Source organism: Botryllus schlosseri, chromosome 13, assembly GCF_051294905.1.
Source record: "Botryllus schlosseri isolate E-star chromosome 13, Bs_hap1, whole genome shotgun sequence".
Classification (NCBI taxonomy): Eukaryota; Metazoa; Chordata; class Ascidiacea; order Stolidobranchia; family Styelidae; genus Botryllus; species Botryllus schlosseri.
In genome coordinates, this window is record NC_137248.1 from 3971591 (window position 1) to 3985199 (window position 13609).

Here is a 13609-nt window from a genome sequence, read left to right on the forward strand (position 1 = left end):
GCGCACTGTAATTAAGGAGTGACAAATATATCTTAGCGAAGGTATCGCTGAATATAATTTAGATGTCGGGTTGCTTGGTTCCGTTCACAACGCATTGTCGCCTATACCAAATATTTCATCACAGTAAGTATGGCCCCCCATAACGTTTGAAACTATCGTTTCGCAAGCTAGCAATCACCTCTTATACATAGCAGCCCATGACGTGTCCTAATCTGGAAAAGTGGACTTTGACTTTTTTTATACCGTTTAGACCTGTTTTAGCAGACCACCGTTGAATCTTTCTGGACAAAAGACATGCAATATATTTTTCGCTTTTTAGAAGTAGTATTTGTATTTTTCTTCAATTACGAGTATTACACGTTGAATTCTATAACTATAGTTTCAGTTCTATAGTCTGGAAAACATACATGTGGAAGTATAAAAGCAAGTGTAGTAACGCCTTACATTTTCCGAAAATATAGCTATACACTATATGGAATTTTTACGATCTGCCATAGTTTTAATTAACGTAAACTAATCGCGCAAAGTGTTAAAGCCGAATCCGACACAACTTCTCCGTATTTTTCTTCGACTGAACTAGGGTCCTTGCAATATGGGGGAGGTCGCCATGCCATGATATTCTCTAAAACTGGGTGTTTGAGTAAACAAAGAATTAGTATCGCATTTCCATATCAATGCTATAATTTACATCCCATGATGTGGACGACTGGTTATTCTGTCAAAAATTGATACCTCCTGGGATGCATCAATATGAATCAAGCTCTCTGCACATTCTGCATAGCCGGTTTTAACAGTCCACGCGAACGAATTACGAACGTTTGCACAACTACTTACTTACTTGAGTAGATTAAAAGTCAGTCAATTCTACTTCTACTTGAGGTAGTTTTAGGTTGCTTATCCAAGAAGTACTTCTACTCGTACTTGAGTATATTTTTTCTTCGCTACTTCTACTTCTACTTGAGTAGCTTTCTTGACTACTTTGACAACCTCTGGAATCTTCCTTCAAATATTCCGTGCCAGCCATCAATCTTTCATAGAAATTAATAGTGATCTTTTCCAGAGATATCTATAGTACTATAGATATCTAGATATCTAGATATCTCTGGCGGGTTCAAAATTCTGCATTATTTGACGACCTCGCAGTTGTGCTACCTTGTACTGTACTATAGGTCGAATTAAATTTCTTCACAATATCATATGGCTATGAACAACTGTGAAGGCTGCCCATTATCAAAGGTCACAGCTCAGAATCACAGTTTGTGATTGTCTTATAGTAATATTGCAGTCTCTGAAGATGGTTTGGCTTTCTGAGCGCTGGGCGAGTCAATGGCCGTGACCACGCTGCATATGGCCATAAAACTGATACCTTGTCCACTGTCAATATTAGATTTAACTGATGCGACGAACAGAAATCATTCATACACGTGATGTGATGTATCGTCCGAGGACCATATCATAACAATATATTATTTTGCTTCAATATAGTCTAGAAGCGAATCAGTGGTCGTAGAGACATGGAACATCATGGCTCCGATGTGGGTTGATAATATCGGTATGCAATCGAGAGGCATTATCGATCTGAATCTCTTGGACGACGAAGCCAGAGTGGCCGTTGTTGCTGACAGAATTATATTGGAAAAACCCGACATCATCAACCTGCAAGAGGTAAATTTTTACAATCTCGAGTACGGAAACATTGGCAAAAAGAAAATGTCTGATATTATTTAGGTACAAGAAGATGTTTACCATACACTGCAGGCTTTGCTGAGTGGCGTATACTCTGCGGCGCCGTTCCATCCACATAAATGCGGATATTGTCTGAAGTATCTGAAGGGCCCGAAATATATTGTATGTCTTAAACACTAATCCCATGGGTCGGATTAGTCTCTTTCAACATTCGAAACCGATAAAGCCTATACATGCATGGATCAAAATTAATTGTTTTGCATAATGTAAATTGTAGAGCAGTGGTCTCAAACTCAAATGTGCTCGAGGGCCAATTTCCTAGTTTTTGATGGCGCTGCGGACCGCATCAATAATGACAGGGGTATTCAATGTTTTTGCAGGTAGGCCTTATTTGACGGGACCTATTTGAATAAAATGATTGGTGTACTTAGCATAGTTTGTCAAAATTATTAGTTATATCGACACCATGCGAGAGTACAAATGCATCGGAACATCGTAAAAGCTGTCGCGTTATAATTTTGCAGCTAGCGGATATTGGACGTGCCACAATTATAGTTCCGGGTCACAAGTACGTTTAACCCGACTCCGTTCGAGACATTCAGTCCGAGTTTGAATAATTCTACAAAAGGTCACGCCTAAGTCCGAATTAGAATTTTCAGACACGAATCATTAACTCGTAATGTTTTACCATTGTAAACAAGTACGTTTACGCAATAGCTGATTTTCCGCCTCTTGGTAACTTTTTAAAAGTGACGTGATACGGAAGTTTGATGAGTAGTTTCAGGTCTTACGGCGAATTTCAAGTTTCAAATCTAAAAAAAGGATACGTGACACTTGAATATCGTCGAATACTTCAAAATCAAAAATGCCCACGCGGACCGTAGAAAATGATCTCGCGTGCCGCATGCGGCCCGTGGGGTTCGTGTTTGAGACCGCTGCTGTAAAGTGTGACTTTCGATTGGAATTCTCAAGTATAGAATCAAACTCAACGCTTGACTACCCATTTCATTGCTTTTAGTCTAACGGAGTGGCTACCTTTTATAAGACAGAAAAATTAACATGGTTTCAGAACAGCTCATCCTGCTATCTGACGAAGGAAACGTTGCTCTGATGGTGACTCTTGGGACCATACTTGAAGGCAATCAGATTCTGCTTGTGAATTGCCATTTGAAGGCTGGTCTCACTGAAGAATCTCAAAATATGCGTGTGCAGCTGGTATGGGGATTGTTCCTTCGTTCTTAATAAATCTTTACAGCGCTGGCTAAGTTCTACTTTCGAAAAAACTACCTGAGTAGATTATATATTAAAGGGGCACTGCGCTCTAAATATGATGTGGTCTCAAATTGAAGGGCAAAACGAAAAAAAATTTTTGGCCGCAGCCGTTTTCTTCAGAACGCCACCGTAATGAAGCTGCAATTTATTGAAATTTCCAGAAACGCACCCGGCTGCAGCTGTCGCGGCTCCGGGTAATTTCTTAACCCGTTACATGGCACGATGACTTCATCGTCGCACTTGCTGGACGCGATTACGTAGGCACGCAGTGGACGAACTGTAGATAGTTGTCAGCCGATGTTATGAAGCAAATATGTCTTACACGCCAAGGTGGTGTAGATACGGCGTTCCACGGACGATATTGAAATTTGCACCTAAACGTCTTCATTTTACTTATGACACAATGCTTGCACGAACCAAACTGGCTGTCCTGGACCACAATGAGAATGTTGGCAGATTTCCTGCGATGACACAAGAAGGTTTGCTGTGCAGATGAAATGTTTGCAAGTCAAGGTACTCAGTTACTTACTCTATATTTGTTCAAGCAGGTGTTCTACGATACAAAAAAAGTTACTCTCGGTCAGCAAAAGAGTGGATCTTGAAAAGCATGTATGAAAAGAAGACGAACCACTATGCGAGAGAGCTTTTGAGGCGAACTGCTGAGAATCGCACCGGCATCAACTTTCCCAGTAACATTTCAAGAAGTGTGCATCCAGTCAGCATTGCACCAGAACCAGCCCCCTCTAAAGAGGAATTACTTTCAAAACATCGTTCTAGAACGTGACTTAGATACAAAACATTTCTATCGTACATCTTCGAGTTGTATGGCATGTGGTGCAATGCTGCGTAGCTTACTAGTTCAATTTCATTCTTCCACTGCCTGACTGCCCCGTTGTAATACCCTGGCTATGTAGTCCTCGGATGTTTCTTTTATTATTTATTTAAATAAACGAGTAAGCAAAGTAGTGGATGTATCAGGCACAGCAGCCATTGGTGGAATATAGAATGCAAACAGTTCCAGGTCACTGTCTAATGATACAGTAACAGAACTGATTTCGACATATATAGCAGAGCTATGCAGTGTTATCAATCACAGTTCGTTTTCTATCGGCCATTTGAAACCGACATACAGTCCATCATCACTAGGGTACTTTTGCCTTGTAGCAGTCACAACGCACGCTGGCAAGGGCATCCTGTTTTTTCTACCCAAAACGTCGCCATCAATAATCCATTCCAGTATGTGTCGATAAGACACCAAGCGATATTGTCTGCAATTGGAAAACATCAAAGGATATTGCAGCAATAAAAAAATGCTGAAAACTAATACCAGCATATATACGACGGAGAGTATAATGCTCCCAATTGATAAAGTGTAGGCATATATATAAAAGCTTGCGAGAAAGGTGAAGAATGCAGGAAATTGTCGTTTATATCCAGGAACCATGTCATAAGTCCAAGACCCTGTCATAGGTCCAATACTAAACAACACAAAATGTTCTAGGACCCACTTGTTAGAAAGCCTTCTGCCAGGACCATGAGGTTGATTGTTATTATTCCAGTTTTTTCTGTTAACTTTGAAAAACGTTTCAAGAATGGAGGGATGTATATGTAGGAGAAAATCGTCATGTTCTGTTATGCAAGTCGACCCTCCATTCCCAAGAAGCTCCATTATTTGTTGTATTTCCCTGCAGCAGACGCGCTCATTCTGGTTTGTCATGGATGCACAGTTCAAGCAACTGCACCATTCATTGTCTAGTGTCCGAAGTTCTGGTTTTCTGACGATTCCTTTGACCAATACAATGAGATTGATAAATTGCATTCAAGAAACACAGGTACAATACTTACAGAGACATGAGTTTGTGCTGCTAGAGTTGCAACAAGACGGGCGAATTCCTCCTCTGAATACTGTGGCTCGAATTGATACGGCAAGATCTCACCAAATATCGTGATATCATCGAAATCTTCTACATCTGTATCTTCATCAGAAGTTACGTCATCAACAAGATCTTCTTCCATACCATTAATAATTTTAACAAATTTTATGTTATCTACGTGTCAAAGGAATTGCATGAATGAACTGATGGAGACAGAAGATTCGTTTGTGAAACTGAGAACAACAATGTTACGATAAAAATTTCCACAACAATATTGGAACTTTGATGAGAATGAGATAATGATATCTTTGTGCTGACTATCTATACATCTGTGTCTTGAACAAGTAAACTGGACCGTATCAAGATAGTTGCTATGCCATGGGTAAATGATGCAAAATATCTTGTGTCTGTCTATTCCACAAGACCACTACTCCTAAGGTTGTGCACTGTGCTGTCGTTAATACATCTTGAAAATGACAGCTGTATCTGCATCAATATACAACTGTAACGGCATCTCAGTATCAGTCAACTGGCAAATACTATTGAGTCATGACAAGCTCCAGACATAAATCATCCTGACTTAACACCGTACGTTGAGCGCAGCCTTGGTGTGCAAGACATGAGTCCTTCATAACATCGAATGACAACTATCTAAAGTTCGTCCTCTGCGTAATCGCGTCGAGCAAGTGCGACGATGAAGTCATCGTGCCATGTAACGGGTTAAAGGGGCACTGCGCTCTAAAGATGATGTGGTCTCAAATTGAAGGGCAAAACGAAAAAAAAATTTTGGCCGCAGCCGTTTTCTTTAGGACGCCACCGTAATGGAGCTGCAATTTATTGAAATTTCCAGAAACGCTGCAGCTGCCGCGGCTCCGGGTAATTTCTTAATCCGTTACATGGCACGATGACTTCGAGAAAGGAGGACACTTATTCAAAATTTTCAGAAATAGAATAGTGGATCAAGTATAGAATCCTGAAAAAATAGTAAATTTTTCAGACTCCGTGGTCGGTCGACTAAAAAAGGGATAACTTTCCAGCTCAACTCCGGAAATACAGTTTTTCTTTCACACTCAACATTGGTTGACTATTTGGTTGAAATTCTTTTCATTCGCACAATTACGAACCGTCACACAGGTTGAGAAGCACTTTATGCTGTAGCCGTTTTTCAGGGTAACAGTAATTTCCTATCCACAACACGTACCACCAGTCACGGTTCCCCATGAACATGACAAAATTCGTGACATTCAAAATTGGTGGTTCGGGTAGGCTACTGTAAGAAAATTCATCATCCCTAACCAAAATCCAACGGTACGCAAACCTAACCTGAACCCACAACTCCGCAGCTGACCCTAAAACATATTATTCATTATATTATAATCTTACTAATCCCCAAGTCATCATCTTATGATTCTCCAACCTGAATGCGAAACCAATTATGACCACTCTGAATTTTGAAATGTTCAGAGGGCACACTGATTGGTGATGGTAATGTTTTATACATAACATAAGAATAGGACATGATCTATTCCTGCCCTCAAGAAATAGAATACACTAGGCCCAATTAAGAGAAAAATCTGCTGACTGAATATCGTCCTTGGAACGCCGTATCTACACCACCTTGGCGTGTAAGACATATTTGCTTCATAACATCGGCTGACAACTGTCTACAGTTCGTCCACTGCGTGCCTGCCAGAGATGCCACTGGGATATTTCGGAAAAACCCAGATGTCGACGCTAAATAAACCCAGAAAAACCCAGATTCTATAATTCACTTAAATTGCTGTAAAACTGGAAACTGATAGTCATTATTACAGTCATACAGTAATAGAAGTAAGTTTTAGCCCTTGATAATGAAATTACAACAGTTCATATTATACATTTAGCCCGGTTAACTAAACAAATCCCACAAAAATATGCTGTTTTCCTCTCATTGCTATGAAACAATTGGTGCGCGGCTTCAATGATCAACAATGTATTATATCCAGAGGTGATCAAAGTAGTCAAGAAAGCTACTCAAGTAGAAGTAGAAGTAGCGACGAATAAATATACTCAAGTACGAGTAGAAGTACTTCTTCCATAGGACACCTAAAACTACTTGAAGTAGAAGTAGAATTGACTGACTTTAAAAGTACTCAAGTAAGTAAGTAGTTGTGAAAACGATCCTAATTCGTTCACATGGATTGTCAGAAGGTGCAAATAGAGCTATGCGAAAGGTTATGAGCTTGATTCATATTGATGCATACCAGGAGGTATCCAATTTTCGATAGCCTAAGCATAAGCATTCGTCCACATCATTGTATGAAAATGATAGTATTGATATGGAAATGCGATACTAATCCTCTGTTTTCTCGAACAGCACGTTTTAGAGAATAGCATGGTATGGCGCCATCCCCCATCTTATAAGGCCCATAGTTTAGTCGAAGAGCAATACGGAGAAGTTTTATAGTAAACGGTGTAAACACTTTGCGCGATTAGTAAATGCTAATAAAAAATATGGTGGACCGTAAAAATGCCATATTGTGTAGCTTTATTTCCGGAAATTAAAGGCATTACTACACTTGCTTTTATACTTCAACATATATGCTATCCAGACAAAATAACTGATAATAATTATAACTCAAAATATATGATACAGGGAGTTGAAAGTGAAACAAAAATACTACTTCTAAAAGCGGAACACGTTTTTCATGCCTTTAGTCCAGAAAGTTTCAAAGGTGGTATGCTAAAACAGCTCTAAAACTAACAAAAATGTCAGAGTCCACTTTTCCAGGTTAGGACGCGCCATGGACATACTAGATTACGATATGAGAAGTAAATGCTAGATTCCGAAACATCAGTTTCAAACGTTATGATGAGCCATATAAACTGCGATGAATTATTTCATATGGGTGAAGGGCGACGATGTGGTGTGAACGCAGGGATATCTAGATATCTAGTTCTATAAATCCCTGTGTGAACGGAACCACGCCATCCCGCTACCTAAATTATATTCATCGATACTTTCGTGAAATCATACTGGTCACTCCGCATCCACTGCGCGCGAAGCGCGACGAAAATTCTGGGCTTTATTCAACTTTTATGAAATTAAATGTTGATACTCCGTGAAAACAGCCCCGAAATTCCTTACGCTATCTTCCTGATTGGAAGATTGAACTACTTCTACTTGACAAACTGAAAATAGCGAAAAGTAAGTAAGTAGATCACAAAATATTACCAAGTAGAAGTAGAAGTAGAGGAAATCATATCTGCTTGAGTAAGTACCAGAAGTAGAGGAAAGCTACTTGAGTACTTCGAAAAAGTAGAAGTACTTCGTTACTGACCACCTCTGATTATATCACCGCGCCACGAATGTTCATAATCATGCCATTCTTCATCTCTGAGGGTGATTTTCAATATTTCCATGCAGTGACCTGATCAGTGTAAAGTAACTTTAGATTTATTACTCCTGGCATAATGTGACAAGCATGTTTAGTCGAAAAAAAAACTGCCAAATCATGAAATTCAGGGTATATTCGAATGTGCTCATACCCAAATCCTCAGACTAACTCAATTGCTGAAGGTGTGCGACCGTCTATCTCAGAGTGTCACTGTTGGAAGTTAATATACTCAGATCCCCACGTGCATAATATAAGGTTATCATGTTACTTATTGGTACTTGACAAATCCATTGGAATGATACTAGCATTCGAGTCTTAAATCGTTTTAATAAGTAAGACAACGGTTCCAATATGAACATCGCATGACTTTCTGCGACTTGGAATTTGACCGTACGCAATGAAGCTCCATCGCATCACGCCGATGCCTCTCATTTTGCTAGTGAGACAGTGTCTCAAGGCTCGTTACGATAACTCGTTACACCGTTACAATGACAACGAAATCTATCGACAATGGCGCAGGGATATCCATAGAATTCTACAGTTCTATATATCCCTGCTATGGCGAACTGAAAGAGGACCATTTTACGACATTATGATATTACTAATCTAATATTTAATTAAAATTGATCTGAAGAACTTAATGTTGAAAAAAACCCAGATTTCAAGGACTAAAACCCAGAAACCCAGGTGATGCTCGAAAAACCCAGATCTGGGTGGAAAAACCCAGGAGTGGCATCTCTGGTGCCTGCGTAATCGCGTCCAGCAAGTGCGACGATGAAGTCATCGTGCCATGTAACGGGTTAAGAAATTACCCGGAGCCGCGACAGCTGCAGCCGGGTGCGTTTCTGGAAATTTCAATAAATTGCAGCTCCATTACGGTGGCGTTCTGAAGAAAACGGCTGCGGCCAAAAATTTTTTTTCGTTTTGCCCTTTAATTTGAGACCACATCATATTCAGAGCGCAGTGCCCCTTTAAGAATAACAGGATCTCGCAAGTTTACTTCCTGCATGCTCAATTGCCCATTCGTGGTATTCTAGTCCGAATCTTACTGCTGGTATCATGTGTTCTAATAAACGACGGGCAAGAGAATGACCAAAAAATTAATTTCAGGGTGATGTCATTAAGAATGAAGTGGACAAACGCCTTCAAGATCTCGCGCCTTCCGAGCCTATAGTAGTAATAGCTGGCGACCTGAACACTGAGAGCCCATATCCCGCATATGTCAATTTCAAGACGAACGGCTTTCTGTACGCACAAGAGGTGCGCACTTTTCAACATCGATTGCTAAATGCTAATGCATTTCGAAACTAGCGTAAAATAAATGGTGTTATTGGACAGTAAACGGGAATGTTCACCCTTCAGACTTTTTACTAGGAACATCCGGTACCGATTCCGGAAAGCGGTGGTCTAGCAGCAGACTCGGCAGCTTTAGGCCACGTGCTTATAAGAAGTGTGGATAAGAACTCAGGTGAAGCGCTCGTTCTTATAGCTGACACACCGAAACTTGGAACCTTGGCATTTAGTGAGTTTAGTTCTGGGTTGCTTCATGTCTTTGCCAATAGCCATTACTCTACCTCGTAATCAATCATGCCATTTAACGGGACCGCGTCCAGTAGACCTAATTTCGAAATGAAGATCATCACCTGTGTGCGTATATGAATTACGGCCGAGCATGGACCGAAGAAAGAATTGAATATCCCGCCGGAATTTCTCATTTTTTGGCCGGAGTCGGTTCGGATCCGGATCAGTACTTTTTCTGATACACCCGAAGCCGGATCGGACCCGGATCAGTATTTTTACTAAGAATATGACAGCCGTACCCTCTGCCACCCTGGAATCAATAGTTAAAGTGAAAAGTTCATGGAAATAAAACTCATGTTAAGCCAAATTCGTATCATTTCTTTCGATAAGGGTTGGGTTTTATCTTTGAGATTTTAATTTCCTCTTTGCATTGTTTCAATCAATATTCAATACCATCCTTTGAGTAGATAATTATTGTCGGAGTTTTTCGGACCGAATCACGGTTATTTCTAGAATCCGACCTTGGGGTCGGACTGGAGTAGGACCAGAGGATTTGTCGATCCGCTCCGCACTAATATGAATGCATGTAGGGTTGTTTAAACAAAAAATTTAAACAAGTAGCCTTCAAACATTGCCCTTGTTTTAAACATGTTAATTTTTTTAACCACGACGCCACGCATCTTTAATTGTCACGTCACAGTGATTGACACTTTGACATATATGGCTCTTTCGACGAAAAAGGCTTCCGACCCCTGTCATAAAAAGACGAAAAATATCCTCAACTATAACTATACATCGTTATGCAACAATTTTACGGTTGTTGGCCATTATCACAACATTCATTCCGTACCGATGATCTATATATCTACGTGCTATAACTGGTAAACCGACGGCGATATCGAGGATTCTAACCATTTCATATTGTATACGTTAATTATATCTGGTGTAAATCAGCTCATTCATCGGCTTGGTTCTAGGGTTGGGACTTCGGGATCAAATTTCAAATCCCGGGATCGGGATTTCCCGGGATTTTCGCTCCTCAATCCCGGGATTTCCCGGGATTGGCAAAGTAGCAAAATGCACATACAACTACACAGACAACATTTATTCCTTGTAATATCGACGCAAAAACATGCTCCCGTGAATACGAATGAAACGCAGCGACCGAAAGCCACCCGGATAATGAGCGTTTAAATTCATGTACCGCCTGCTTCGTGTAGGAGTTGATTTGTCCAACGTGATCGAAAAACGTCCATCATTCCGTTACATTGCCATAAGCTCTTATTCCACACACTTGCGGATTTTTTTTTTGTGCTCGATCACGAAGTCCCGAACCCGTTCGTGACATCTTGGCAAGTTATAGCCGTCAGCCTTGAAGGTCCGACGAATTTGCTCACTTTGGAGCAATTTGTTTAAATGCTAGCCCGCCCACAGCAGTTACCTGGCTAGGAAGTTCATTGAACCGAGGATAATGCGAATGATATTTTTTGACTTGCCCGATTGAGTCGTGCGAGTTGATTTAATTACTATCATGTGTACGGACCTTAAATGCGTTACCAGTCCCTTTGTGCTACACCAGTGGTTCCCAACCTTTTTCGTCTCATCGCCCCCTTATCAACCTCGACACACATTTCCGCCCCCATCCCCTATAGCCCCATATTTACGGATCCGAAGAAGAGGATATATAAACGGGAAAATCATTCACCTAACTACTTTGATCGCCAAAGAATTGAGTAAATAAAAAGGTAATTTTTCCGAGTATTTTTCCGAGTAGGTGCTCCAAAAACCGGTTTCCGCCGTTAAGTTGACTATTTTTTAGTCAACTTTGGCGTCGTATGCAGAATGAGCCACTGCTACGATCCGTAGACTACGACGGAAATGATGGTGCAGTTCTTTTAATGCCATAGTTGGTTTTATTATCATATAATTGTGAATTGTTTTAGACAATCAGCCGAGTTTTTGTAACACTGCTTTATTACCAAAATAAGAGACATGACGCTACGTAAGCCTTGGTAGATGCTGTTTACAAATCCCGGGATTTCATTGCGATTAATCCCGGGATCGGGATTGCTTCGAATCCCGGGATCCCGGGATCGGGATTTCCCGGGGTCCCAACGCTACTTGGTTCCTACTAAATGTTTTTCGAAAGTATTTATACAATTATGGCATATCTGTAGAAATTTTGACAAAAAATTGTTTTCAAGGCATTTTTTTAAACACTGTTTAAGACATGTGTTTTAAAACCCCATTCGTTTTAAAAGCAAGCCTAAATCTAATGCCTGCAAATAATTGAACAATTTGTCATATCCAGCTGAGACGAACTATATCGATCGACTGCGTGAGATTGTAGAGAGGAGATATGCTGAGCCGTGGTCAAACATTCAGGACGCTGTGCTCCTCACTGCGGAGAATGTGATCGAGGATGGACACGACAGTGCTAACAAAGCAAACAAAGTCTTGAGGCCTTGCTCCTATCATCTTCGAATGTCTACCGTTTTTGATGTTATTATTTAGTAATAAAAGCATGTTATGGTGCTTATAACGGAGTGGTCTTTTGCACCACATGACAACAAATTCCATCACTAACACAAGCTAACTTGAAAATTCAGTACATGATATTCTTAGTCGGAAGTCAAATGTCAATAATTATATACGTCATCCCGATGATGCTGCAAAGCAGAGATGAGCGGATTTGGAATTTCTATGTCCTAATCCAATCCAAATCCGAAAATTCAAATCCAAATCCAAAACCTAATCCATAAAATTTTTCATTTTATAGTCCATGTCCAATCCTAATCCGAATCCAACTTGAAATTCAGAAAAAATGCTGCACCTCTCTTGTTCATTTGCACCGAGTGAACCATAGTGTAGTGTACTATAAGTACATCAATAACTGATCTGAATAAAGTTTGTCGCCATTCGCCACACGAAATATTAATCTCCCAGAAAATCGGTAAATCCAATCCAAATCCTAATCCGTTCAGAAAAAAAATCTCTAATCCTAATCCAATCCAAATCCGACAAAATTTCACAAATCCTGTTTTTTCAAAACCTAATCCTAATCCATGCTCATCTCTGCTACAAAGTCGATTACGTGTTGTAATATTTTAGTGTCTGTCAATAAGTTGTCCAAGTTGAATAGCATTCTCTTTCGCCGTGCGCTGTTTCTTAGTATCTGTCTGCGTTGTTCCGGTTTTGGACAATCCATCAAACATGACGCGCATCTTCGATGACTCCACAATGGGCACAAAGAGGTGTCGCGGACACCCCCATTTTGTGGATATGTCCATTCAATCCGCGGTGTCCCATACGTAACCAAATAACGTGGATTCATTTATTCGCGATACTTGTCTTGGAATTGTCGTGTCAACGTCAGGCTGGTATTGTCGAAAAGCTGCTCCCTGGTCAGTACTTTGGTAGGACATGGTTCGTTTACCATGGCATGCTGATTCGTGTGAGATTGTAGACCTGTCCAAGTGAGGGTTGAAATGGTCTAACCCTAACTTAGCGTTACCTGAAGAGGACTTGATATGATGTGAATATTATTTCTCGCTATTTCGGATTGCCTCTTGAATATGCAGAATTCGATTGCTATGCTTGCCTTCGTCCGTTGATGTAGACTTGTAGAGCTATATAGTGATGTAGTAAATTGCGGCGATTTTTTAATATTGCCAGAATCGGTCGAGTGATTTTGTCTCATGCCTATAACAAATCTTCACGTACATCTGCGTTTTCCAATCAGACATATAAACGACCAGAATTGTTAATGTAAATGTGGATATAAATGTGAATATCCGTGTTCCAGCGGTCGAAATCCATTCTCAGCGCGAGGAGTCGTGAAAATCCCATTCTATTGAATACAGGCGCCACTGTCAAGTG

The 13609-nt window shown here is 40.4% G+C and overlaps 2 protein-coding genes and 1 long non-coding RNA gene across 3 annotated transcripts in view; 1 reads left to right on the forward strand and 2 right to left on the reverse strand.

The window, feature by feature from the left end:
- LOC145454728 (tryptophan 2,3-dioxygenase-like) overlaps window positions 1–13609 on the reverse strand; it is a 328104-nt gene that overhangs the window by 162211 nt on the left and 152284 nt on the right. The gene's annotated exons all lie outside the window — the stretch shown is intronic.
- Window positions 1937–9520, forward strand: LOC145454229 (uncharacterized). Its single transcript, XM_080332233.1, has 2 exons — window positions 1937–2901; window positions 9320–9520. The coding sequence occupies exons 1-2, from the start codon at window positions 2746–2748 to the stop codon at window positions 9518–9520; spliced, it is 357 nt and encodes a 118-aa protein (XP_080188359.1). The 5' UTR covers window positions 1937–2745.
- LOC145454414 (uncharacterized) lies at window positions 3883–4718 on the reverse strand. Its single transcript, XR_013920124.1, has 2 exons — window positions 4467–4718; window positions 3883–4226 (listed from the first exon to the last, which is right to left on the reverse strand). It is a non-coding gene; the product is annotated as an uncharacterized LOC145454414 (long non-coding RNA).

What these genes read in the sequence shown, in the direction of transcription:
- LOC145454229 (XM_080332233.1), top strand. Translation starts at nt 2,746, where the DNA reads ATGGTTTCAGAACAGCTCATCCTGCTATCTGACGAAGGAAACGTTGCT. An exon ending in AAAATATGCGTGTGCAGCTG is followed by an intron (nt 2,902 to 9,319) that starts GTATGGGGATTG and finishes AATTAATTTCAG; the next exon opens with GGTGATGTCATTAAGAATGA.